We start from the raw sequence: 26675 nt of genomic DNA, 5'->3' as shown, positions 1-26675 counted from the left end.
CTTCATATTGCACTTCATTGCAAATCCTATGAAAAGTAATTCTAACAGCTATTTTTAATTAATCATCATTCGAATGAAGAGTTCAGTAACAATAAATTTCCCCTTTCAGAGAGACGTTAGGTATTTTTTTCAAAACTATTTCGAAAAAAGACTCCAAAATTTAACGCTTGTTACCCTCATATTTCATTTAAATTGAGACAATAAAACTGTTACATCACCTTTTACGATGTTTATCTTAATACTAAGCTATCGTAATAAAGCATCATTGAAAGAATTTATATGTAATTTTTTAATCAGCAAGCTGTTTTTATTTGCTAGTTCTTGATGTAATTAAGAATCGGTGTGAATGAATAAAAAATAATCTTCTAGTGATGATAATGAAAAAATTACTATTGTATGTTATAGATCTCTGATTGCACTGTTATTTTTAATTTTAAATTTTTATGTCGATAACCTATTTTTTGAGATTGAGGCTTTTAAATATTTTTTGAACAATTTGAAAAATCCTTAAACATTTGACACTATGGTTGAAATTTTCTAAAGTGGGAAATTATATCAGAAAACTTTTGTCTTAAAAAAAAAAGAATAAGTTTATAATTGCCAGATTGAAAAATTGAATAATGTTTAAACTATTTTCTTTTACTTTTTTATAGTTAAATTGGCATTATATAATTTGAATTTATAAGTAGAATTAATATGTGATCCATAATTTCCAGAATAGAGGTGACCCAAAATGGCTACCCAAAATCAGAGGATCGAAGCTCTTTAACAATTTTATGAAATATGGTTAATTGGACATTGTAAAATATAAATATACAAATAGATTTGATATATGATGCATTTTTTTTTTTTTAGATATAAGTGACATTAAAATAGTCACCGAAAAAGAGAGGAACGAAAAGTTTTAATTAGCAAACGATAGTGGCTTGCATTTTTTACAAAATGTTTTTCTTTGAATGTATATCATTTGGTATATTTACAGGGCTTGCTGCACCAGGAAAATAAGAGCTGAAGTTCACAAAAACGATACAAGCAGAACTATAACAAGGTTTTAAAATAGAGTCGATTTGTCCATCTCATCGTAAAGAAATATCAAAATATCTAATAATTTTGTTGTCGTATTAACAATGCATTGAAATAAATTGAATGACGTCGTCTAATGAATCACTGTTTCTTTAAAAATAGTAATATTGCATTTTAAGATTATATAAATTTCTTTGCAAATACGAGCTCCAGCTAAATTCATAGAAAAAAAAAATTGGGAATTTCAGCTTAAAAAAACAAATATTTTCTTTCACAAGATGATAGTTTAGAGTCTTTAAAAATCTAAACGATTAATGCCGATGGATAGTTTGCGAGTGTTAACCATATTTTCTTATTTTTACTTCTACAGAGTATTTTCTCATCTTCTTTCTCATCGGTTGTAATTCACAGCTAGCGATATTGATACTTAAAGGGTTGAAATCTACAAGATCCAGTTCTAACCAGTTTATCGATCGGTTGAATTCGTCAGCAACAAGGCCACAATCTGAACTTAAAGGGACTTGGACACGATTAGAGATCAAACATTTTAGTTTTATTTTATGTATAAAATGATTTATTGGTACAATTTAAATGATTGACCAAAAAATTGAATGTTAAAGTCAAGTTACAAGCGAGATACAGATCACAGGGGCCAAGCCCATTGTAACATTAATTTCATTATTATAGACAATGAAGGCAAATGTAAAATGTTAATCTATATGTTTTATTTTGTTGGCGAACGTGGCCACGGCCTTAGGACTGCCGTATGTAAAATGGCTAGCCCTATCATTAAAACATTACATTATGCATTACATTATAGATTACAGTATGCATTACATTATACATTACATTATGTGTTACATTATACATTACATTATGAATGTCAACCATTGATGACCATTATATCATCCATCACTCATTATGCAACATTAAGACAATTAGTCAACATTATACATTAAAGCATCATGCTCATTATACATTATGACATTATACATTACATTATTGGCTAAATGATTTTGAAAGATAGACAAAACAATACTGGTACTGGGAACAGATACTCAGTATCATTTTGCTATCAAATCTATAAAACCAAAAGCGTCGCGAAAAATCGCCGATAGACAAAACAATACTGGTACTGGGAACAGATACTCAGTATTATTTGCTATCAAATCTATAAAACCAAAAGAGTCGCGAAAATTCGCAAAGAATTGAAATTACAATGTCCAAGTAACACCAGTATTTCTTCCAAGGCCGTGACGATGACAGGATCTCAGGACTGATGTGTCCTCCCTTCTTTGCAAAGTTCAACACACAGTGTCTAATATAATAACAGACAATCATCTATTGGAGTATTCTGGTAGGAATCTGAAAATATAAATAAAACTACGGCAGAAAGCGTTATTAAAAATGTAGAAACATGGTAGTTTTAATATTGACTATAATTAGAACGTGGAGTGGGTGGGTGGGATTTTTCTTCACTCAGTCTACCCAGCTGATCTGTTTACAACCGTTGTAGAATGTGACGCAATGAGAAAAAAGTATGACGTCACAATGTATACGGGGAATGAAATTTCCCAGATTTATTTATAGTACAATTAGGTTTGTTCATTGCTATAATAATCTGATTTATTTTTCAAAAGAAAATAAATTTAATTATTATAGACAATGAAGGCAAATGTAAAATGTTAATCTATATGTTTTATTTTGTTGGCGAACGTGGCCACGGCCTTAGGACTGCCGTATGTAAAATGGCTAGCCCTATCATTAAAACATTACATTATGCATTACATTATAGATTACAGTATGCATTACATTATACATTACATTATGTGTTACATTATACATTCAATATGAATGTCAACCATTGATGACCATTATATCATCCATCACTCATTATGCAACATTAAGACAATTAGTCAACATTATACATTAAAGCATCATGCTCATTATACATTATGACATTATACATTACATTATTGGCTAAATGATTTTGAAAGATAGACAAAACAATACTGGTACTGGGAACAGATACTCAGTATCATTTTGCTATCAAATCTATAAAACCAAAAGCGTCGCGAAAAATCGCCACATGGTTGTTCGAGTTATGAGAGAACAGCCACCGCCAATAACATTGGAGGATTAGCGACGCTTAGCACACTGGCCGTGTTCCACGTTTGCCATTAAAAGAGCAGATTTGTTGCAATGTACTTTGTAAATTGTAGAGTAGTATGTCATTTCCAAGTTCAGTTAAATGAACTCCGTCTTTTCTGAATAAGCCATAAGAATCCCATGCGATTTCTGGATAGCTGATGTAAAAACAATCATTTTGTACAAACAATTTGCTCATAAAGCTGTTAATTCTTTTGGCAGCAAAATTTTGAGATTTTACATTATTGCTATAACGCCACGAAGATCTAGGAAGAATATGAGACCAACCAAGAATGGTGTTTGGAAGCCTGGTCTGAATTCTTTGAAATATTTCTTTCATTTTTGTACGTAAGTCAAGAAGAGGAACATTACCAATATCATTTCCCCCACAATGAATAATTAAAATATCAGGAGAAGGTTCGTACCTCAACAGCAACTGAATTCGAGGGAACAACTTATTCAACGTTAAACCGCCCTTGCCCTGCCAAAGGATGCGATAATTTTGTCGTTGAAGTCCTAGATGAGCTTTTTCTTCAGAAAGGCAAGCGCGTTGGAAAGCCCACTTGATAATAGATGAACCTATTATCCAAATGTTCCTTTCTTGACCTATATATATATGATAACAAATGTGTATATAAGGAAAAAAAACAAAAACAAAAATTCTTACTGATTCGATTTTTTTAAATTCTAATGTAGCTTTTGTACGCATTTGATGACCATCTACCTTTTTTCATAATTTCTGATTCAGAATGACCTTTTAAAAAACTATCAGAAGCAGCCCCTATTCGAAAAGAGTGGGAAGTGTAGAGTAAGCTTGAAAGACCTATGATATCTATTGATTTATTCAGTACTGACGTAAACTGATAGCGCGTAAGTGGACTGCCATCCATATGAATAAAGAGTTGCCCACCAATATTTGAATGCTGGAGAAAACGTACCCAGGAGAAAACGTACCCAGGAGAAAACGTACCCAATTTATAGGGTACGTTTTCTCCAAGAGAAAACGTACCCTATGAAAATAATAAATAACGGTTTTCATAGATATTCCTTAAATGAAAGAAAATAAAATATACAATGAACATTTGTATCATTTGTTGCTGTTGTTTTTAAATGCATAGTCACGTTCTTGAATTAAGACGATAATCTATAACATACACGAACATGGCCTGAGCAGTTTAATTAGTCGACAATTAATCCACCATAAGCGAAACCGTTAAATTATTAGTTTTTATTGCAATTTCATTTGAAGAACTAAATGACGAGTATCTCAAGATGTCGATATCGCGGTTTTTGGGGGGGGGGGTTGGGTTTTTTTTTTTTTACATTTTTTTTAAAATTATCTATAAAACAAGGTTGCTTAATATAACCAAGTCCAAGTCTTTTAAATATTTGTTTGATTCATATATATGGAGACTACTACCTACGAGATATAACTTTGAACAGTCAATTTTCTTCCGACTCCACTGACATGTAAAATGTGTGGAGGGTGAATATTTCTCTCCTGCACGGGGAGGCAATATATAATACTACATAATAATAGCTGCTCAGCTATTTAATTGATTATCACTATAATTAAAATCAGGGGATCTCGCATAGAGAAACTCAAATCGGTAAGGCTAACGGTAAATGGATAATTAGCTAAAAGAAGTAGACTGAAAACACATTATTATGACAGGTCGTTATTTCGTACTAAAATAAAAGTTGTTACAATTATTACAAAGATATTATTCATAAGATGAATACATTTCTATACATATATGCATTAAAATATGCATTAAAGTAGCATTTGAAAATTATTTAATATTTCCAACCCCTTTAAAATTATAAAGTATTAAATTCATATATCTATAGAACTCTTATATTTCTGTATATTTATTATGTAATATAGTATTTAAAAGTATTAAAAACTATTAAGTAGTATAATTATGATTTTCATAGGGTACGTTTTCTCTTGGAGAAAACGTACCCGGGTACGTTTTCTCCTGGAGAAAACGTACCCTAGAGATTGGGTACGTTTTCTCCTGGGTACGTTTTCTCCTGGGTACGTTTTCTCCTGATACCCAATATTTGGCCTGACCGACAGATATCTTAGTAAAAGCAAAATAGGGCAAATAGCTTGAGTATCGGATTCAACCAACTGAATTGATGAACCTTTTCCTGATTGGTCGGTTTTCGAAAACGGAACAGTAAGCTTTAATAGTTTCCTATTAATTGATTGGTCGTTGATTATCTGTATGTCCTTAATACCAATAAAATGGTGAATGTTATTGGCATTGTTCCTTGTAAATTCACCTACTCTCAAAAAGGCATGATATGCCAAAGAAAATGCAGCACAAAATAGGAATGTTTCAAAATTAGATGAGCAAACATAGCTTGAACTTGATATGAGCTTTTTTAAAATATCTTGAGTTATAGGCAAACGTTGGTCAATTGATTTGCGTGAACGTTTAACACCTTCTAAAAGTTTTCTAACTAGGAAGTATTTTGTACAATCGTTGGTGCATAAAAGTTTGCATTTGAAACTTATTCCAGCTAGATATGATGATATTGTACTATATGCTAAGCCTTTCAGGGACATATGAGCAATGAAAACACATAAGTGGGAAACTGGCGGACCCCAAATGTCGGAAAAACCATAGTCTTTTCGAAAACTTGAAAAAATTCTTAAACTATTATTGTATGAAATTTTTGTGTTTGTGGCTACAGAGTTAAGTGTTAGCAGTTCTATTTCAGCTCTGATATCATCCTCGTGAAATCTTCTGGAATGGGCAAAGGATGAACGTCCGCTTCCGGTGCGAGCGATCTGAACCTTGTCCACTGTTTTCGAGAAATAGAATCGGCGATTGAGTTATTATAGCCACTTATATGCCTTGATTTGAAATAAGTATTATTAATCATAGCATAAAGAACTAAAGGGCGAACCAATTGCATTACTCTTTTCGATTTTGATGTCTTCTTGTTGAGAATTGCCACTAAAGCAATATTGTCTGTATGAAACATAATTTTCTTATTGTGGAAATGGCTTTTGAATAGCATAACTGCCAAAACTATTGGAATAAGTTCTAAAAAAGTAATATCAGATATAATATCTGTGTTCTGCCATTCGTGAGGCCATTGGAAATAAGCCCACTGACCCTGTAAATAAACGCCGCAGCCAAGTTGTGGATTACCTGCACTATCCGTGTATAGGTGAAGGTCAAAATCGGAGAGCCAATTTATTTCTAAAAAATTTAAGCTTCCGTTAAATTGTTCAAGAAAGCTAAGCCAAACACGAAGGTCACTCTTCATACCTTCATTGACCCTTATGAAATGAGATTGGTGCTTAATACCACACATAGCGTCACAGAAACGACGGTTAAAAGCACGGGCTGCAGGAATTGCCTTGGCGCAAAAATTCAAAGTACCTAACAGGGACTGTAAATTTTTTAGTGTTATTTTGGATTTGCCCAAAATCTGTAATATACTGTGCTTCAAAGCAATTGTTTTATCCTCAGGTATACTTATAACCATCTTTTCTGTGTCGATTTCTATGCCTAGAAAAACCAATGACTTTTTAGGACCTACTGTTTTTTCCTCTGCTAGCGGAATTCCAAAATCTCTACAAGTATTCTGAAAACTTGACATTAATAATTTGCACCCTTCAATATCTTTGGCTGCAAAAATGAAATCATCCAGGTAATGCCTTAATGTATCTTTACCTGTTTTTGTTATTGTCACCCATTCTAGAAAACTAGCAAATTTTTCCCATAGAGCACAACTTATCGAACAGCCCATAGGGAGGCACATATCATAATAAAACTGATTGTTAAATTTAAAACCTAACAACTCTTGGTCAGCTGGATGTACGGGTAATAAACGAAAAGCTGACTTCACGTCCATTTTTGCAAGAAAAGAGTCTGTACCTAAGTTAGCAATCATTTCTAGAACCTCATCAAACGGTGTGTAATGAACCGTGCAATAATCTGGGTCAATGAAATCATTCACACTACTTCCTTCAGGGAATGATAAATGATGTATTAAACGCCAACCCCCATCTTTCTTAGCAACAATGCCTATAGGTGATAATCTAAAATTATGCATAGGTACTTGATCGAATGGACCTGCAACACGACCTAATTCAATTTCTTTGTATATTTTTTGTCTTACTTCATCTGGGTGCTGTTTGGTTGAAATTAAGTTATCACAGGTTGATGAAAAACGGGGACCAAAATAGTTGATTTTAAAACCATATTTAAAGCCATCCCTCAACTCACTAGCATCCAGAGATTTAGGATACAAAGAAAGGTAAAGATGCATATTACACAATTTAATAGGTGTTGTTCCTGGTTTTTTGATAGTTTGTTGTATGGGACTTTTTCCATGAGCCACGAAAAAAGTGAGGAACGGGCTTGTCAGAGCTTGGTTGCGACATAACTGTTTTGTTGTTTTGATATTTCTCATGACATTTAGTTGCCGGGTGTTTACCAGAACATTTCAAACATGTATGACTATAATGACAATATTGTCGTATACAAAACCCCTTATTGTTAAAATCAAAGCATGCATTTCGCTGAGGCGATCGTTGCCCAGTTGCGCTTGATGGTGAATTAATATACAAAAGCCATAATTCTTGATCGATTTGGTTCCAGGGAATACAATCATTTCTTGCTTTCTTGATGCGAAATTGTCTATCATATTCCCTCCAACCAAATCCATGTGATCGACTAGCAGCAGTTTTTACATTTGCCATATATTTAAGCATCTTTTGTGCTTGATCGGGATGGGCTACTAAGTATATGCTCATGTAAATGAAAAAAGCATCTAGCCATGTTTGGATATCAAAAATTTTGTTTTGATTCACTGGTTTGAAAGACAATTGACCGTTATTCAAAACAATTTTGTTTTCCTGGTCATTAACTTGATGTCTATCTAATAAGCTGTACAATTCCACGAATTCCCCCTTCATAATTTTTTGTTTTGTAGCATGAGCTACGTGCATGCCGAGTTCATCATTAACGCTAATTATAGCATTGTTAACATCTAAATCTAAATCTGCATTGTTTGAACGAACATTAATGCAATCAAAACTGGTACCTTCACACGAATCTGGCTGATGTGGGTTGATGATTGTTTCAATTTTTTGCTCAGAGTCCGTACTCGGGCCTGCCAGGGATTCCAAGTTGATTGCTGGTGGAGATTTTTCAATCGGTTGTTGGTTTCTTGAAACCACGCCATTATCTTCCCTCTGGGATATTAATGTCTGGATTGTCTGTGTCAATTCTGGGAGGATCATTTGAGATACAGATGCAGCTACTTCCTCGATGCTGACTCCGCTATTCGTCGGGTCTGTTTGGTCCGGTACGTTTTGAAGTTTCGACCTCTTAGTCCTACCCGGTAGGCGAGCTTTCCCGGCCAATTTCCTTTTTTCGGTCTGCCGAACATCCTTTGAATGGGAAGCCTGACGGGGCTGCATTTCAAACAATTTTACTTCACTCAGTCTACCCAGCTGATCTGTTTACAACCGTTGTAGAATGTGACGCAATGAGAAAAAAGTATGACGTCACAATGTATACGGGGAATGAAATTTCCCAGATTTATTTATAGTACAGTTAGGTTTGTTCATTGCTATAATAATCTGATTTATTTTTCAAAAGAAAATAAATTTAATTGTAACCATAGATAAAGAAAGGGGTCGAGCATTTATTCTGCAGCCACATCAACTTCTGACCAGACCGGCCATTGTGATAGAAAATGTTCAACTCAATTTCATTGGTTAATATAATTCCTGATGGTCCAATCAGAGTCAGTCTTTCTCGAAGACGTCAAAAGGCTGGCCCTGTCAAAAGTCAATGTGGCTGCTGAATAAAAGTTCAGTTTGGAGAGTATTTAAGGAATTTTATCGGAATTTAAGGATGTAAGTAGCGGGCGTTTACATGTACTCTTGTCATCAATGATTAATTACAATTAGTAATTGTGTGATCTATGAATCATTGGATTTTTAATTTCACTGGACAAAGAAATTTTATGTTATCGATGCTTTTTTTTTTAATAAAAATTATTCTTAAAATTATGTTATATTAAATTATAGAATGTGTGTACATTTTCTTTTGACTCAATATATTTCGCTTATTCTCTAAAGATCGCCGTTATCAAACTGATTTCCTGCAAAAAGGTGTGTCAGCTCGATTAACTGATACACGCCAATTCGAAATATTGAGTGATTTCTGTTAACCAAATAAAAGTTCCGAAATATTCCGAATAAAACCATTTAAATACATAACCATTTGATTTCATTACAGTTATAACGTCCTTTTTGATTGTGTATATTTATTCATATTTATCGTTTAACATATTTAATTCTCTACCTCACAAAATCCCGCACGTGGAAATGATGTTATTTATTTTGACGTTATAACTTGTGAAATACCCGAAATTTTTTAATAATTTGAACTTTTTTTGATTGATTATTTGTATAGATAAAAGAGTAAAACAGTTAAAGTGTACCACTGAGGAAGTGAGCATTAATGGAATCTTGCTGATACCCCTAAATTTTATATTTTATCTGTATATAAAATGTCTTTTTTAGATTCAGCGGTGATGGGTATCATGCTTGTCCATACTGAGAAAAATTGCCCGCATTAAGGTTTAATAATCTCGTTTTCCCCCAATGAATTACGCTATGAACTGTTGTAATACATGCAAATCACTGAAAACAAAAACGTCTGTTATTTCTGTCATGAAATTGAACTAGTTCATCAATATTAATGAATAATGTATCAAACGGTGACAATAATGACTCTTCTTAACTTCGCCCTACCAAAAATCTTTCAAATGTATATTGTCAGTTATAATGGTCAAATTAAAGTGGTAGAATTTAGTGAGCTAGATTTTATATATCTTGAAGGTTTTTTTAATTTACAGATCTACAAATGTTGTCCACATCTTAAAACAAAACCTAACAAGTTTTTCTTAATACACCTTTTTATGAGTTGTTCTCCTGAACAGATTTGAAATCGTTAATTACTAATTCTGAAGAATATAGAAAAAGTACATTTCAAACTTTTGATACTGAAACTAGAAAATTAAAATGTAAATTTCCTAATTTCTTTGATCAATGGACTTTCAAGAATTGCATTTATCTATATCAATAATTTAATATTATTCACGGCTTTCCCACACCAATTCCAAATGATTAAACTATTCTTATTGTCTTTGTTTTATGCATATTACTTTTTGATCCAGAAAAATAATTTGTTATAAACTCAATTGTTTGGATTAAACATGTAAGTATTTTATATTTTAAATTAAATACGGCATCTTTTGTTTTCTTTTTAATTATAATAGCAAATAAAAGTTAGTGGTAAAAACGCACACGAACTTGTTGTAGAACACAATAATTTACATACGTTTGTATGTCTTGTACATATTAAGTGTATGAATAAACGATGCATTTTAAAAACTGGCCAAGAAATTAAAAACTATTAAGTTTGAGTTGAAATTTTAAGGTCCCTATACAGTGCACCTTGTTTACAAACTTGCGAACAATAAATACAGGAAATGAAAGAGATAACAAATATTTTTGTGGTTTTTCCCTATTACTGATAAATTAAAGAAAAAACGCCGATTAACCGTTGTGTTTTCATTTTCTTCAATTCATCTTTGGGTCACAGTTTTAAACGTAAAATTCCTTGTTAAAAAAGCTACTTAATCATGAAAATACTAAACAATATGTCAAAATAATTCGAATAATTTGTACAAATATAATTTGTTTATTTCATTTTAATTTCCTTCCAGAGATTATTCTTGATTATCACCTTAAACACTGTAATTCTATTTACATATAACGTATTTCTTACATAATATTTTCCTAAATATTTATTGATATAAAACTTCTTTTGCCTGAACATGATTTAAAACATCAAAAAACGAGGTTGGCTGAAAAAGAGAGCTTATATTTTGCAGATAGTTTTGTCTGAAAATGCAGTCAAGACCTGATTTTCTGTTTTGGTGTTTATTAACCAAAAGTTTACTAATAATTTCAAGAGAAAATAGTACTTTAACAAAAACATTGGTAAATAGAGATTGACCTTTAAAACCTTGTATCGTTCATTTTAAAGTATGAACGCTTTAATTAAACGGTATCAAGTTCTGTTGAACGTTACATTTATTGATATGAAATAATAATATTCATTAAGAGTTTTCGAACCCAGGGATGTTATGATTGCACAAATTATTAAATATACAAGTGTGTCTGTAGAATATAATATTTGTATGAATCGCTTGTTGACTTATTTTATTTGAATGCAGTATGAAAAGTTTGCTAAAAAAGGAAAATTATATTCAGATTACTTCTACTTCATAATTTTCCACTTTAATTGATTGATCGTGATTGTTAAACAACCCATTAGATTATTTTGTTTCTCTCCAACGATAAAACAAAACAAACAGTAGATGTAGATATGCCTTTATTTTGACATTGTTAGTTTTGTACCATAATTGTCTTTATCGACCAGTATCTAGTAAGAAACAAGAAAATTTGTATATTGTATAGTACAATATCAAATATGCAAATATGTCTAACAAACCTTATTTATTCATGTTAACAATAATGTGATATATACAGCAGTGAAAAAATAGATCGCTTTATTTTTGAAAAAGAATCAACAAATTATGAAATTACCTCTTGATAAAGGATGACAGTCACAAGAGTAAATGTTTGGCGGTGTTAGCGATGTACATGGTAAAAACTTTTTGGGGGCAACGTTACACTCTGGATTGTCAGCCTGAAACAAGAAAAACAAATGTCGTAAAAATTTGCAATATACATTTATTATTGTTATTTTTTCACTTTCACATCATTGATTGCAACATTTAAGCAGATATGCTTATAATATAAAAAATACAAACATAATCAGACATTTATAAGTAAAATTAGTAAAGTTTCTCGTTTAACATGTGATACACTTTGCATGAAAAACAATAAAGTCATGTACTTTTATAAACTTACACAGAGACTTTTCGGACATAAATACTTCGTTGCTAGAAAGAAAAAATGAAAACAAAATTCATGAAAAACAATGTAAGCTATATTTTGAAGACTTAACGGAGAATTTCCTGTTTTGCTACTTTTGCATGCTTCTAAAAATCATTTTAGAACAAACATTGATTATATGCTTCTGAAATGTTCGGCAATAAACTATGAGTACTGCAAAGCTATAAACAAATAACTAAATGCATCTTATTTTGCTTTAGAAGAAACATAGTGTCGAACTGGATACCCATGAAAGTACTTACGAGTTTTGGAGATAGACAGGCAGAGCCCAATGCGCAGAATAGTAGCCAGTAACACAAATATATAAAATTTCATGGTTATGATTGTATTAATTTTCGTTGTCGTTTGAAAATTAAACTGAACACACATAATATTTTGTCCTTTATATGTACGATAAGGGAGGATTTTCCATGAATTCAGTCAAAAATTGGGAATTTGATATGTGCACTGTACATGTAATAATGAACTTTTGGCTACTTTTTTATGTTCAGGGAGGTTTTCCCTTGAAATCACTATATATTGGGAATTTGGTAGTAAAATGAACATTCAACTACTTATAGATTAGAATATATTAAATCTTCACCTAATTAAGCAACATTAATGTATTATTATGACAATGATTTATAATGACAGGTGATTGAGATACAAACTGGAAAATCCGTCTATTCCTAATGTTAAATGTTATATTTTTAATTGATTCACCTCAACACGTACTTTTGTCTTTCGTGATTAGTTATCGTGTGTGATCTATGAATCATTGCATTTTTAATTTCACTGAACAAAGAAATATTATGTTATCAATTTTTTTTTTTATTAAACTTCATTCTTAAATATAGTCATATTTACTTAGTGAATGTATGCAAAATCTGCTTTGACTTAGAGATACATTAAATATAGTTAAATTTATTATACCTGTCCTCATTGCTTACTATATAAGAGAATTTCGACATATTTCGCCGATTCCCTAAAGAGCACCATAAACAAACTGATTCCCTGCAGACAGGTATGTCAGTTTTCCTTGAAACTCATCGGTAAAATTATTTTGCGATCCTCTCCGTCGTCTGATCCATCCTTCAACAGATTCAACCAAAACGGCGTATTACACCTGTCATTGATAAAACTCATCCCTCAATCTGCATCTTCCGTTTTAGATATACAATGTCTATAGGGAAAACGGAAGTTGTTAGGTTTTTGTAAACGAGATTTCCCTGTAACATGTGTTTGTGTCAATATTTTCAAAATGTATGCATTTATCAACCTGTTAATTTTAACTCTGTGTAAAAAAAGTTATAATAGGCAGTATTTATTTCCAATTTCATAAATTTAACTTTTATGTTAATTGAATTCAAAATCGCCCTTAGAAGATGCATTATTATGCGGTTAATTATTTATCCCAGTTTTTATGTCTATTTTTGAATAAAGGTAAGGCGCGACATATTTCAATTTTTTCCTATCTCCACAATGTGAAGATTTCCACTTCGTTATTTCATAATTATATTTTCATGTCATATGATTTTTTTTTTATTTGGATATAAATTGTTCAATTGAAAATATATAGTATGACTTTACTTTTAAGCATTCAAATGCACTTTGCGTGGTATTTTAAGGAAAATTCGAAATATTCTAGCTCCGAAAGGAGCCTGGTAATATACTCTGAATGTTTCGGAATTAATTGGTTTAAATGTTAATAAATAAGGAATAAGATATCAAGAAAAATTATATAAAATTGAGGAACGTCTCGTCTGTCTTTAAGCAAAACTAGCATTTAAAATATAAACTTTTTATTTTGAATCACAAACATCATTTTAAAATATGTTTGTCAATATATACTTTGTTACAATGACAAAATGACAGTAGATTTACAAACATAAATAAATTATCTTCCTTATTAGCTCACCTGAGCTGAAAGTTCAAGTGACCTATTCTGTTCACATTTTTATTTGTTTGTCATCTGTCCGTCTCTCCGTCTGTAAACATTTCACATTTTCAACATCTTCTCCAGAACCACTGGGCCAATTTAAACCAAACTTGGCACAAAGCACCCGTAGCAAAGGGAATTCAAAGTTCTGAAAATTAATTTTAAAGAAATTTTCAAAAAAAATTATCTCAAGACCTGTATGGCCAGGAAATCTAAAACTTATTTGAAAGCATCTTCAGGGAGTGTAGATTTGAAGTTATGAAAATCATGATTTCCTGGGATGGAATGGGGCTAAAAGGTTGGGGGGAACAAATTTTTATTGAGAGTTGAGAGTTTTATCTTGTAAAATCTTCTGGGAAATCTTTGGGGGAAATGGGAGGGGGTAGAGTTTTTAAATAGGAATATATAGAATTAAATATCTAAAAATCTTTTTAAGAACAATTTGGCAAGGAAAGTTGAAACTTGTGTGGAAGCATATTTAGGAAGTGAAGATTCAAAGTTGTGAAAATCATGACCCTTGGGGATACCGATACTATGATTTTTGCTGAATTTTACAAAAAAGATGCCATAAACCCACAGCATATAATATGATGCATTTAATACTGATCGACACCCCTCCAAAAACACAAAAAAACTCGCACATATTCCCGGGATATGTGGTGTTCACCAAATTGACAATTAAAATTAAATGCTATGACAGGTCAAAACCTTTGTATTTCAGACCGCTTATAATCCTCTACGTTCCTCTCCCCCGGCATCTACACACCTTATATTACATACAGTTACAGTGTAACTATTGCATCAGGTGATTGCCAGCTAAGTGAGTATCAACATTGCATCCAACATATTAACATCCATGGTTTTTTATTACCTCTAAGTAAACCAGTTTTAGGTCAAGATCTAGTAAACGATTTTGGTGCTAGATCCTTTATGACGTCATAATTAATTTGATTTCAGTTTCTTTTTTCCTGTACTTTATGACAGTAAGAGAATTATATTGAAAATGAATCATTTTCTGAGATTTCATTGCAATTCCAATAAAAAGTAATTCTAAGGGCTATTTTTGATTAAGTATCATTTGAATGAATAGTTCAGTAACAATAAATTTTCCCTTTTAGAGAGACATTAAGTCACTTTTTACAGTTTTTATCTTAACACTAAGCTTTTGTAATAAAGCATTATTGAACGAATTCATAGGTATTTTTTTGGAATCTGCGAGCTGTTTTTATTTGCTAGTTCTTGATGTAATTAAGAATCGATGTGAATGAATAAAAAATAATCTTCTAGTGATGATAAAGAAAAAATTAGTATTGTATTTTATAGATCCCTGATTGCACTGTTAATTTTAGTTTTTATGTCGATAACCTATTTTTTGAGATTGTGGCCATTGAATATTTTTTGAAAAATCCTAAAACATTTGACACTAAGGATGATATTTTCTTAGGTGGGAAAAAATGTCAAAAAACTTTTCTCTATAAAAAATTGAATAGGTTTATAGTTGCATGATTGAGAAACTGAAAAATGTTTATACTAAAACATTTATTTAAAAAATAAACAGCAAGTTATAGAGTTCATCGCAACATGAACTTGGTTGGTCATGTGATCAAATTGTGTGAAGACTAAATGGCTTTTCAGAAGAATCGATCAAGTACCAACAATGTTCAAATCCCGGTGAACAGTTTAAATGTGCGTGCGGTTAACATTGTGACTTTATGAAAAAAGTTCACTTTCTACTATTCTTTAGGTTCATATGAAGGTTGATATAAGGAAACATATTTGCAAATGTAAATATAGTTTGCTAAAAGTGTATTTTTGTTTATGCAAAATTACATAATATAGTAAAGATTTCGAGTTAAATGTTAAAAACAAAAAATTTTATGAACTTATTTTTATTACAACAACGGTTTATGTGAAATGCTGTCCCCAGTAAATTGGCAAAAATAAATTTTGAAATTTTTTTAATTCTAAATTTACTTAATCTTTCATACACGTACTCTTAAAGAATCTCTTTCTTACCTAAAAAACTTCATTTGAGATATAAATCATTGTTTATGATAGGAGTGCACTGTTTAAATTCAGTTTCTGTTGACCTTCAGCTCTGCCCCACATTAAAATATTGTTAAAATTTTAAAATATTTTAAAATACACAAGCGCGCATTTGGGAATATTTTATCCTTGGACCAGTCAATGTATTTTTTCAAATATTTGAATGCGCTCATGTTCATTATATGCAAAAAAAATTAATATTTAAAATTTGCAACAAAAGTTCTACTGGTCTTCTCCATTACAAACTTATGTTGTTTACCGGATGTGATCTCCCTTAACCTTTTATAATGTTACTCTGTGCCATGCGTGTCACGTGACATAGATTACAGTAAGCGTGTTCGACGTGACTTTATAAATATGTCATTAACTTTCATTTAAGAAAATACATTAAAAATGATCTAAACTACAATATAACAACACTAATCAGGATATTTTATATTTATTTACTATTGTTTGAACATCATTAAATGCATAGTAGATTTTCCCTAATTCATTGTGTAAAAGGGACCGTTTTCTATGTTCAGGCATGTTATCATTTAATAATGATAATGCATTACTAAAGATTTGTAAACTATAGAAATAGAAAAATATTATTTGAAGACATTGGCCGAATCGTGACCATGTTCCTGTAAGGGCATATACACCAAATAACGCATGACAAACATTTGAACTTACTTGTTTGTTGCATTTCTCATATTTAAGTTCAAATAGTGCAAAACATAGATTTTGATATATTCTTGCATGTTGCAAAAACATGTTATGATGTGGATATTCTTTTAGTACATGGTGTAATAATATAATCTCACACTTTCTGCGCTAAACGAATAAATAAATTTGATTAAATGCTAATTATATTAGGCATAATGACCAAGTGCAATATGAATTTAAACGTGACTATTGAGATGCCTCGAACCAAAACATCTGTATATTTAGCTTCTTTACAATACAAATAATAAATTCAAGTTTGGTTCGGGGTATGAAAGGATCTTTATTGGAAAGAAGCATCTTTGTGTTGATAAAACTTGGGATGTAACAAAGTCATGCTCGAAAATCATGATGTTGAATTGGTTATAGTACTTCATAATAAAGAATAAAAAAAGTGATAACTAAACTAATTGCTTTAAATTGCACATGACATAAGGTATAAATTTATCTAAGTGTCTTGGACATAATTGCACAGCTGGCGATGTGACATATTGGCCTTTTTGGAAGAGGGTTACTTAATTGTCAGGGACTTATAATTTATTGGATCGTGTCGATACTTGTAATGTTTTATCAGCCTGCTGTGTGTGTGTGTGTGTGTGTATATATATATATATATATATATATATATATATATATATATATATATATATATATATATATATATATATATATATATATATATATATATATAGATATATAGATATATATATAGAGATATATATATATAGATATAGATATAGATATAGATATAAAATTAAAAATTGAATTAATGTTTTATAAGGAAGATTAGTATTTTTCAACTACAATCTGAAGAACCAGTTGATTATACATGAATATCAGTCGTCTTTTTGTGTTTTAAGGATGTTAGCACCTGAAATCTTAGTAATGCCAATCATCCAAAAATATCTTGGATATAAAGATGAGGACCTTACATGTTCATTTATTTTATTTCTGACCTATGTCACATGCCATTTTTTGGAAATATGGGGCACCAAACAGAAATGATAATTTTCCTAAAATTATTGCTTTTTGGCATGGAAATTGATTATTTGAAGAAATTAAACAAATATTTATAGTTTGGACTATTACTTAGTTATGATTCACATACAGTATGAAGTTGAACACATGTAGTGACGATAAAAGTAATATCCAAGTCAGAGTTCAAAGAAAAAAACTAGTTTTAGTGATGGCTTGAAATGCCAGTATATGATGAGTACTACAGCGAATGTAAAGGTTGTTACAAAATTTTGGAGTAATCAAATTATAACGCAAAAAGTAATATAATTTTCCAAAACTTTGCGAACAAATAGGCATACATTTAATGTCTCATACAAAAGTGCAAAAAAATAGAGATCACATCTTTAAAAAGTTGAGATATGACATAAGGAATATGGAATAAGCTAATTTTAGGCAAAATATTCGAGTTACTTTTTTCCTTGACGTGTATGGAATAGAAGCTTAATATGCCAAAATATGTCGATAGAAATATCAAATTATTGTTCAAAAATGTTTTTCAGAACAACATGAATATTTCGTAATACACAAACTATCTGGAAGTTTAGTCTGGGCTAAAAATTAGGAGGCTAAAGTAACAGTACTCTTAAACATTATTATGCCTTCTGTCAGTTTGTCACTATATATTCAATACTCATCTATTTTCGCATAGTATCAAAGGATTTATATAGCGTAAGCATACTACATTACCTTTCCTTTAAACTTTTGAACAAATTGATTGAACATTTTTCAAAGAAATTCTACATGAGAATCACAAAAACGCTTTTTTTAATGACGCTTGATAAAGAATGTTCAAGAAAAAAAATTCACTGAGATTTCGTCTGCTAAACATTTCGAGTTTTCTCGGTAAGGCCAAACGTTTCTCTATTCCTTGAAAAGAACATAAACCTTTGTTGACTTTTTATTGTACAACAACTTGTTGATTAAATAAACAATCAAATCAATTGATTACACGTAATTTGAAAAACAACAACAAACGCTTGCTTTTCCGGTGATTATTTTAAGGGACTTGTCAACACCGAACGTCAGAGCTACTTACAGCAAAGCACGTCAGTATATTTAACAGTCGGCATAATAATAACAATAGTGTTGTATTGTGCATGTATTATGCCTAAATAGTAGTCAGGGTTTGATACATAGTGCACTTGCCTCCGGCTCGTGCACCATGTATCAAACCCTGACTACTATTTAGACATAGTACATGTACATGCACAACACAACACTATTATATAAATAGAGTTATGAAAATTGTTCATTGTCTTCTTGAAAACCTTCCGCCACAAAATATAGTCCCTTACTTAACTCTGTAAATATATACATATTTCTTTTGACAATTTTATGAAATATGATTAATTGTGCATTGTTAAATATAAATATACAAGTAGAATTGATATATGATGCAATTTTTTTTAGATAAGAAGTGACATAAAATAGTTTCCGAAAAAGAGAGAAACGAACCTCTTTAATTAGCAAACGATAGTGGCTTGCATATCTTTCAAAATGTTTCTCTTTGAATTTATATTATTTGGTATTTTTACAGGGCTTGCTGCACCAGGAAAATAAGAGCTGAATTCACAAAAACGATACAAGCAGAACTATAAGATTTTAAAATAAAGACGTTTTGTCCATCTCAGCGTAAAGCAATTTCAAAATATCTAATTATTTTGTTGTCGTATTAACAATGCATTGACGTCGTCTACTGTTTCCCTGCTACTTTGAAAATAGTAATATTGCATTTTAAGATTATATTTTCTTTGCAAATACGAGCTCGTTGAATTCTTCAGCAACAAGGCCACAGACTGAACTTAACAATCATGATAATGTCATACTACTATTTCATGTAAGACCACTTGGCTATTTCTGTTATCCAACGTATTGGAGTACATTAACAATAATTAATACTAACCATATTTACAATCAATTCAATAACTTATTTAAGATAAGATGGTTATTTTAATCACATCTAAACGATTTTAAGACATATGGGTAGTTTGTAAGTGTTAAACTTATTTTATAATGTTTACATTAAGGAGTTTTTTTCTTTTCTATTTCTTAAAAATGCCGATTGTCATTCACAGCGCTGTGCATGTAGATACTGAAAAACGTGAATGTCATAAAAGATCTCTATAGAATTCAGTTTTAAACCATCAATCATTTCCCACTGGCTCAGTCTTGCTCAGCTTAAACCCAAAAAGCCTGTTGTTAAGGTATAAGAGCAAAAAGTTTTATGCTAACCGAAAAATGTCAACATGTAAGTCATAAGTTACTGAGTAATATCATTGCAAAATCCTCTGAAATGCTTCCTTCCTATTTCCATTGTTTATGCGGGACCCTTTGGGATGGCCACGTCTCAATGAAGTCTAGTTCTGGCTGTTCAGTAATAATGTTGTCGACTTGTTGTGCTACCTCAGTTGTAATATTTCGGCAGACAACGTCAAAATACATGTACTCTATAATAGGTCAAATCTGCGAAAAATAAAAGTCACTGGTGATTCATATTTGAATTTGTTAGTTAGAGGGACCGTCTTGACGATAACATTCATGTATTTGATCCAAAGTCCGTTTTTGAAAGTGTAATCTGAGATGTTTATGCATAGACACTTCCTCCATTTGCTTTGTTTGGGTATATATTTGGATGTTGTATCCCGTCTTTTGTGAGAATTAAGGAGAAAATTTGTTTTAGTTGCATTAAAAGCAGCAAGCAATTGCTTTGCCTAAATATTGAATTTTAAAACTGTAAAAAGGTCTAGGTCATGTTTTATTTAGTAATTAGGATCATCAACAATAACATGTAGGATTGCTTCATCTGCAGTATTTAGGAGTGAATGACCACCCAGCCCGATTCCCTCTCCGTCCTCATGCATTTTAATGATAAAAATTTACTGACGTCAATATCACATTTTGATAACAGTATAAAGATACAAATATGAATCGATCAAACGATATACACCCTGTGGTTATATATTAAAAATCCAAGATAAATGTTGATGTAGAAAACTATATATGATATATCGACCATATTAAATTACTTTAACTGTCGCTGATTGTCAGATCAAACGAGACGGGTATGCAATGTAAAGGTAAAGATAACAAAACTGTTTCTGTTTAATTAATTCTACCGTTTTTTGCGACAGGTTGTGGGATACAAAGAAATATACTATCACAAACAAATAAACAAAGTAATCAGAAAATACATGATCAAATCAGTGCCAAGATTGGAGGGACCAAAAAGTATTAAATTAAGATTAGTTGGATCTGGAAGCTAGCTTATTTCATTTATATAATTTAGACAATATACAAGATAATGTTCAGTACTTTCCATTAAATACTGTTACAGAATGGGGAGTGACAAAGGTTTCTGCAGAACATACAAAAGTTGTGGGAACTGAACTTTAACCTCAGTTGTGCCTGTAAAGTCTGTCCTATTCTGGACTCATAATTATAATAAAGAATTTTTAAATTGTTACAATTTCGATATTTTTTTTAAATTTCTTGAAGAGGAGTAGTTTTGTATTTCATTAAATAATTTTCACCAAAGCCTTGTTGTACCTATTTACTTGGGAGAAATGACTCACGGTATAGCTGTATTGAGTATAATTCTCGTATGGTATATTTACTTCTTGTATTATGTGTAACATTTATTTGAAGTTTCTGTATGTGGAGGATTAAATAGATATACAGGAGTTATTCAAAGAATATATCGACCGCTTGAATACAGTAGTAACTCCCAGTCTCTTTCTCTAAAAAAGTGGCTTGGGAGCCATTCTATTACCCCCGCCACAATTTTTGCCGCTTCTATCTGAACGTTTTTTTTTTATTTTTTGACTAGAAGGTCCAAATATATTATCCGATGTTACATCAGTATATACATGTACTAAGGTTGTTCTAATTAAACAGACATATTTTTTGTAAACAGTTCCTATCTAATATAAATTTAACTTTGCCCGTTTGCCCAATCTTGCTTAAGATTTTGATAACATTTCGTTAATAAGATAGGTTATTACTAAAAATTACACTAAGCGGTTTGTGCAATTCTACTTTTTTGAGGTAGACATCATCAAATATACCTAGGAATTTAAATACTTCTTAATATTATGACTTCTTAATTTTGTTAGAAATGGTCATATATTATGTCTTTGTTTTAAGAAAACAAATACAACGCTAAAAGTAGGCCAAATATGATTAATTAGCATTTCAAAATGTCTCTTTTAATTAGCTTATTTTTTATGCAATCAACGAGTATCAATCTGTCAAAACACTAAATCATAAAATGGGATTTCACGACAGAAAATGGATTTTTTCAGATTGGGGTTATTTATTCTTAAGTCTTAAATATTAAAACATAACCTCAATTGAATCACTTAGAAGAAACATTACACTGCTATAGAAGATGAAAACACATAGGGCGTTAGCTGTAATTTATCTCCTGGCATTTGTTGGGATACAAGCGCGTGAGTATAAACAATTATTAAAATTAAATTTTCTTTTGATGTTTCCAATGTGTCAGTATTATTTAAATCATTAATAATTACACTTTATAAAGTAAAATCTGCTTTTGTTTTTATTTATTTTTTGTTAATTGGAAGTTTTAAATTTTTGCTGGACTTCTCCTTCACAAAATGTAAACATCATGTAAAATAAATCAGCCAAAAGATTTTTAGTTCACCTCTGGGGCACACGGGATACCTATTGCTATTGGTCCCTTTTTAAAAAAAAATTTACCTTTCCAAAATTTTTTCAAAACATTTTTGATCAAATACTGTAAAATTTGAAAACTTAAGACCTTTTATGTTGGGGAGGAGTGAAAAATATGGTCTTATAGCAAACATTTTATGTTTAGTTGACTTAAGTCACTCGGGTAACCAATTGCATGCCGTCGGCTGTATGTTGTCTTCACATCTTTAAATTGAACATTACATGATGAGTTGTTATTTGGCAATATAAAATTATAAATGAAACTGTGAATATTTTAAGGCCTGCAGGTATCTTTTACCCGACGTTTTACAATTGATGACCCCTAAAGCTAGGGTATAGACACTCAAAGATTACTCTGGATCTTGCCCCCACTCATTTTTATGAACTGATGTTGCAAACGTAAAATAATAAAAGTGGAGGTAATAATGAAGTCTCGAATTAGGGTTTAGACTCTAGAATGAAGTTTAAAATATAAACATGGGACTCTCTGACAGTTTCACATAGGTGTTATGGTGCTAGGTCATCGCTAAGGCCTGTGGGTCTCTTGTGTAATTTACTGTTTAAATAAGTCGATCAAACTTGCCTTTTTATGTTTCTTCCAGAGGCACAATCTCTATTCGCCACTCGTTTTGGCAGAATGCCCGTCCGCCCACCACGTGCACCGATACCAAACATTTGTCCGTTGACATATGATTGTGTGAGTAAACTTGTTATAAGTACTCCTTTTAATATAACTTAAAAGTATCTTATCGTAAACATAATTTGTAAAGACAACAACGATTAAATAACACGACAGCAAAACAGATAACGGGTAATTAAAATTAAAAAATGCAACTTTTTTAAAAGTGATTGCTTTTCACGATCTTTGAAGGTGTGAAATGAAAGAGCAAATATTTATGATAAGTTATATTGACAAATAATGAATATAATGAAATGAGTTCAAAATCTTGACCTTTTTCACGATGTTTCTTCCGAGAAATTTGAAAGTACTCACTTTACAATACAACCACAAGAATTCTGAGCTGAGGATATCTTTTAAAACTAGTTTTTTTCCATGCAATATCAAAAATAAATTATATTTAGATTTTATTTATTTTGAAGGAGATTTGAAAACGTAATTTCAACATCATCATTAGTTACACTTTTTCATTAACGTTAATAACCAGGCTTAAAAAGTGCATATTTTATTTATCATTATTAAATAGAAAGCCAAGTCTTACAACTGAAGATGAAACGTATAGCATTTTATTGCTATTTTATTAGGTATTTCTTAATTTAAAAAAAAAATAATGTTTTTTTTAAATGAACAATTATCCTTTTTTGCAGCCATTTAGCAGCCAACTATGTTCGATGTTGTTAAGGACATGTACTCCTATCTACCACCGACCGATTGGTATCCAAACGTGCGACTGTGGTTTCTGTAAGAAATTTAATTTAATTTAATTATGTGGCAATGTCAAAGGTTCCGTTTTTTCATATTCAATATTTACAAAACATGATGCAGTTGATAGTTACTCGGTAAAAAATCAAATTATAAATTTCCATTTCAAAGGTTTCGTTTCTTTATAGTCAATATTTACAAAACCTGTTGAGATTATCAGTTTCGGTAATCAATCCATACGTGTTTTGATTAGTAAATATATATGTTCCAACTATAAATTTAATATCATTAAATGCACTGTTATGATACCAAAAATATGACATTGAATGTATCTTAAGACGTTTTTAATTTTCGTGATTTAAAATTTTCGAATAATTACATTGGTAAATGATTTATTACCTTTCTAATAACTTAACTATATTTTATCATATTTAAACGTTACCTATATATTTATTTTATCTAGCGCCAGGTCTTGGAAGTGCTGGTCGCAGAAGAGACCAAGATTTGCTGTAAAGACAAACGTTTGAGATATTAAATGAATGTTTATAATGAACAGTTTTATAACTTATCATTTGAAAATATCAACAGCACAAAAAAAAAGTACATGTATGAAACTATTTTACATTGTTATGAATAAATTACATCTTGTAAGAGCTTGGGTTTACTTGGCAGATTTTTGTAAAGGTGGTCAAAGTTAACATTCACTACTACTGTGGGATCGCAAAAATATAAGACGCATGACCAACAACTATTTATGCTTGGTCTGAAATGGCAAAGAGCAAGCTGGAATTGATTCCAACTACGATACAAGTTCAAAATACGTTATGACATTGTCACTCATAACTTTTTAAAGAAAATGATATCCTATTGACATTCTTCAACTAAGAGTCATCGGCATTAACAATTCCCTGCCAATTTTAAAAGTGACTATCATGCCTTTTATATAGTGAACTCTAGCTGCAGCTGTGGTTCTAGAGGAATACGAGGGTTGTTCGGAAATTATTGAGACATTTACTCTTATTTCCTTGGGGAAAAGGATAAATCCTTGAAATTTCACAAAAACGTACACCAGGATAGAGTTTATCAATGTCAAAAATTTATTGTCCATAGCATGATTGGATCATTCCTGGTAAGCTGACCAAATTGCCATCGCCCAGTGACCCGGCGCAACCGCAAACTTACCGCAACGTCATTTTGACGCTTCTTATTGATCCTATGTTTTAAAAACCTAACAAACGAAGGGAAATTAGAATTAATTCTTCATTTCTCATCTTTTGTTTACATTTCAAGATGCCAACATTCGCATATTCCCTCCATTCTTGATTTTGTGAAAAAAAAATCGGGTCATTTCTAACTGAAAGTCAAATTACTGTGAAATGTCTCCTACAGTGATTCTGTGTACATATTTTAGAACTGTTTACACCAGTTAGTGTGTAAAAAGTACTTGATATTTAGTCACTTTGTCTGAATTCTAGCTAAACAATTAGTGAAAAAAAGACGATAAACTGAAAATTCTTTATCCCTTGCCATCGTATAGTTTTTGTTAAAGCAGTTGGGTGGTATTAAAAGGTCTTTTTCCGAAATTTCCATCAATTTGATGAATATTCACTGCGCCGCCTTGACGTCAAATTTTTATATACTATCGTTTTTAAATTCCTATTGCTTGGTAAATATATCTGTACCATATCCGTATTTCAACTCAAACACTCGTGAAACTTGATCAAAAGTTAGTCACAATAAATAGCAAAATGAACATATATAATCTGATTTCTTTTAGTATAAGCTGTAAGTTTGCGGACACTTAGATAGACGATGTTTTAGTTTTCTTATTCTCCGAGTTTATGCTTGCGCCGGGTACCCCGACCACTGATTTGTTAATCTACCGTTGTAAACAAAATATTAAATATTTTTTAAATATTACTTTCTTTAATTATTTGTTAAGGTTTCTTCAATGTTCATGCCAACTTTAACCATAATTCGTCACTTAGAAATGGAAATATCCGTGTTGTCTCAATAATTTCCGAACAACCCTCGTATTTGGGTTAATATACTGGAGAGCTAGTCTGCACTACCGTGCCTTGCATACAAACACTTTCCACTGAAATTCCGCTAGTTTGTGACTCATTAACAATATTTTTTTATTAGTACAATCAGTACAAAATATTAATATCAAATATTAAAACATCCTCAGACTTTTAACTACAGAATTTGTCACTTTACTTATTATCTCTAATGAATAAAATTAACTTGAAAATTAAATTTGTATGGGGTTTTTTATACATGTAATCCAAAAACGACGACTCTCAACCTGCATTTGAAATTTCTAAACATACTTAGTTTTCCGAGGAGTAAATGTGACCTATGGCACGGTTTTAAAAGAAATTCTGAGGCCAGTAAAGCAACAAAATCATATGCCTGCACCAGAGTACTTGCTGATACCTTTGCTATTTCAACACATGTGTGATGATGTCCGTAATGTAAATGAATTTTAACTGGTAAGTTATTATTGTGAAATTAATCAAAAACCTACTTTCATTTCCGATAAACAAGCCCGAAATAGCAAAAATGAGAGTAAAGTGGGGGACACGCTTTTGCGGATCCAAATCAGGGAGAGTCTGGATCAAAATATATACTTGCAATGAAATAATATTGAATGATTACGTAAAGAGTGAATATATTTACTGTGAGCCTAATACGTAAGTTAAGATTTGACA

The 26675-nt window shown here is 31.1% G+C and overlaps 1 protein-coding gene and 2 long non-coding RNA genes across 3 annotated transcripts; 1 reads left to right on the top strand and 2 right to left on the bottom strand.

Moving 5' to 3' along the window:
* Positions 1-3172: 3172 nt before the first annotated feature.
* LOC128165019 (uncharacterized) lies at positions 3173-8795 on the bottom strand. The gene is made up of 2 exons (XM_052829201.1): positions 8245-8795; positions 3173-3777 (listed from the first exon to the last, which is right to left on the bottom strand). The coding sequence occupies exons 1-2, from the start codon at positions 8621-8623 to the stop codon at positions 3173-3175; spliced, it is 984 nt and encodes a 327-aa protein (XP_052685161.1). The 5' UTR covers positions 8624-8795.
* Positions 8796-11598: 2803 nt separating this feature from the next.
* On the bottom strand, positions 11599-12547 carry LOC128164818 (uncharacterized). Its single transcript, XR_008240996.1, has 4 exons — positions 12445-12547; positions 12158-12189; positions 11831-11933; positions 11599-11666 (listed from the first exon to the last, which is right to left on the bottom strand). It is a non-coding gene; the product is annotated as an uncharacterized LOC128164818 (long non-coding RNA).
* A 10641-nt stretch (positions 12548-23188) lies between these two features.
* Positions 23189-24490, top strand: LOC128165799 (uncharacterized). Its single transcript, XR_008241093.1, has 3 exons — positions 23189-23277; positions 23907-24000; positions 24425-24490. It is a non-coding gene; the product is annotated as an uncharacterized LOC128165799 (long non-coding RNA).
* Positions 24491-26675: the final 2185 nt, after the last annotated feature.

Source organism: Crassostrea angulata, chromosome 10 (genome assembly GCF_025612915.1).
Source record: "Crassostrea angulata isolate pt1a10 chromosome 10, ASM2561291v2, whole genome shotgun sequence".
Lineage (NCBI taxonomy): Eukaryota > Metazoa > Mollusca > Bivalvia > Ostreida > Ostreidae > Magallana > Magallana angulata.
The sequence above is the reverse complement of the archived record's forward strand: the minus strand, read 5'-3'. Positions and strand labels throughout refer to the sequence as shown.